We start from the raw sequence: 2,959 nt of genomic DNA, 5'->3' as shown, positions 1-2,959 counted from the left end.
GGGGATGTTTGCCAAGAAACGGACCTTTCCTCGTATGAATGTTTGTTGATCGTTGTGTCACCTGTTTGTTCCCCACAGGGCAGTTTAGTGGACTACCTGCGCTCCAGAGGAAGGACCGTGCTCGGGGGAGACTGCTTACTCAAGTTCTCTCTGTGAGTCTTCATCATCATCATCATCATCATCGCTCTTCATCTTCTTATTACAGACAGACTCATTTCACTCTAGCTCTCAAACTCAGACTGCTGTTTATGTTTTTAGTTTTCTTTGTACTGCGTCTTTGAGCATTAGGGAAAGAGCTATACAAATCTGTATCATTATTATCTAGTCGCGTTGTGAATGTTGAGTACTGCAAAGTTTTGTGTTATAAATGTGTACTAAGGGTCTCCAGCTCATAGAAACTACCGGATGCTAACGTGCGTACTTTGGGGAATGTGCACAATTAGCACAAGTCTAGTTGATTAGCATTATACACTGCAGTATGTGGACAATAGTTTTACTCTCTCTGGGCGGATTTCGATGCATTTTGGGTCGCTTTTGAAGATTTAGTCGACTCATTTGAATTGGACACATTGCTTATTTATAGTGTTAATAAAGAATTGTCCACATTAGAGGTAATAATGTTCATCTTGTGCTCTCTATATCCACCGACAGAGAGTACAGATATGGTTAAAACTGACATTTTTGATCCTGAAAATGACAGAAAAGGATCCAGCATCCCCAAAACCACTCTTTGATATTCAATGCTTATTAACACATCTAATGCTGATTGTGCAACATATGCAGGTTAGCTTCCTGCAGTTTCTATGTGCTGTGGATCTATACTGTACATTTCTATCATACTCACATCGCTGCCAACGAGACGATTACATTTTCAGAAAAGACAAACATGAGTCACATGGATCTGCTGCTCAGAGCCAGAATGAAAGAGAGCTTTGTTTACAGCTGAACTCTAAATGGATGCTTTTAAAGTCTTGATTTCTACACGCTGTAACTCAGCAGCCGGTTCATAAGTGGAAACACTCGGGTCATGCAGGCAGAAAAGGAAATACTTCATGATTCACTTCCAGTGTGTTCATCTCGAATGAGCATTAGAGATGAGCAAGGGGTTGGATTTGCACCCTGAAGCAAGGAGAGGATAAAGAGATTCATATTCAGCCTGTTTCTTATTCTCCTTGAGCTAACTAAGTAAACAATGGAGGTACTTGTACCTGAGTATTTTCACTTTATACTTTTACCCCACAACATTTATTTTACACATCAAGTTACTTTGCATATTTATGATATTACAAAATATAAATCGACACACATTATCATATATTATTATAGGTTAACAGTAGTGCATCAAGTTATTCAAATTAACACATTTAAATAAAATAATTGTTTGTGCATTTTCTATAAACACATCAGGGCTTCCGCTAGGGTTTTTTCTTGCCGGTCAAGTGTCCGGAAATAATTGGACAAATTCGAAACTTACCGGTCATGTTCCAATAATAATAAGAAGAAGAATTGTTAAGCAGAGTTTCGGTTAGCAGGTAGTGACCGGATATGCTGATGTTTAAAACTCAGTTCATGAGGCTCATTTTGATATGAGAGGATGATAAATACATGGATCCTGAGATTCAAGCTCACGCCGTGGATGTATTCAGAAAAAGGCAGACTTTTGAGAAAAGTCCGAATTTTACGATTTTCTTTGAAATAATTTAAAGATTTGGAGAAAAAAATCAGGATTTTGGGTGGAAAGCAAGAATTTTGAAAGAAATAAAGTCTTTTGAGAAGAAAAAAACCCAACATTTTGAGTAAAAAGTCAGTATTTTGTTCATGACAGGAAGTATGATTACCTAGAAGACCCGGTATTCCTCCATCTTGTGACTGTGTAACTCCCTCTCTTGGATATCAGCATGTGAAGGACACTGTTCAGGAACTAGTTGATGCTCTGTATGTGATGACTACTTCCATTCTGGAGAGGATCACAGATACATGGATCCTGAGATTGAAGCTCAAACCGGGGACCAGGGAGAGTTTTCTAACTCTTATAATCTTCCCCCCCCTCCCCTCTGTCTCTTCAGTGATGTGTGTGAGGCCATGGAGTATCTGGAGAACAACAACTTCGTGCACAGAGACCTGGCGGCTCGAAACGTTCTGGTTTCTGACGACAACATCGCTAAAGTCAGCGACTTCGGCCTCACCAAGGAGGCGTCGTCCATCCAGGACACCGGAAAGCTGCCCGTCAAGTGGACCTCCCCCGAAGCCATCAGGGAGAAGGTGAGACACACGCCCGGGGTAATGTGCTGGTGCTTTCCGGGTGATTGTTTTGACTTAGTTTTACTTGGGAAGCAGCGTAAGTAAGTAGGAGGTCTTAAAGGTCTCCTATTATACAGTTTTTAGGCATATATTATTATACAAATATATATAAAAACATGTCTATGAAGTGTTTTGCTCAAAAGACCAAACAGATCATGCATTCTAGCCTCATCCCCCTCTATTTCAGCCTGTTACTAAAGTGCTGATTCCGGGTCAGTAAGAGACACGGAGAGAACCTGCCGTGTTCTGCGAGGTCAAACGACAGTTTTCTTTAGCATGGAGGCTCTGACTCAGTACTAAGACTCTAACTTCAGTTTCCCTGTCAGGAAAAGCTGTGAAAGAAGTCTTAATACATCGTACTTTTTAACTGATACTGATTTTTAACAGATGCGATCAGTTTTCTTCTGCCAACGTTCAGAGACCTACCCTCATTGATCTTTATCTCTGCAGCTTGTGAGGCCTTGCTCCAAACAGCCCGTCAAACAGACTTTAAAGATTTACATTTTTTGCTGAAGTTGAATTATATCAAGCAAGAAAAACAAAAAATAGCACATGGCTGAGCATCTAAACTGCACATGTCCTGGACAACTAGGTCTAGATTACTCCTGAATATTTATTATGGTGTGTATCCAAGGGAAAACACAAGATGAACTCAGAT

The 2,959-nt window shown here is 40.3% G+C and overlaps 1 protein-coding gene across 1 annotated transcript in view; it reads left to right on the top strand.

Annotated features, from left to right (window-relative positions):
* Window positions 1–78: 78 nt before the first annotated feature.
* The window catches only part of LOC104964286 (tyrosine-protein kinase CSK-like), a gene marked incomplete at its 5' end in the record, with an annotated part of 7,213 nt that continues 4,332 nt past the window's right edge, over window positions 79–2,959 (top strand). The window contains 2 exons of the mRNA XM_010793028.1: window positions 79–152; window positions 2,067–2,262. Coding sequence (XP_010791330.1) covers window positions 79–152; window positions 2,067–2,262 — 270 coding nt within the window. The remainder of the gene's footprint in view (window positions 153–2,066; window positions 2,263–2,959) is intronic.

The sequence above is a fragment of the Notothenia coriiceps genome, unplaced genomic scaffold (assembly GCF_000735185.1).
Source record: "Notothenia coriiceps isolate Sejong01 unplaced genomic scaffold, NC01 NC01_scaffold00037026, whole genome shotgun sequence".
In the NCBI taxonomy this organism is placed as follows: domain Eukaryota; kingdom Metazoa; phylum Chordata; class Actinopteri; order Perciformes; family Nototheniidae; genus Notothenia; species Notothenia coriiceps.
The sequence above is the reverse complement of the archived record's forward strand: the minus strand, read 5'-3'. Positions and strand labels throughout refer to the sequence as shown.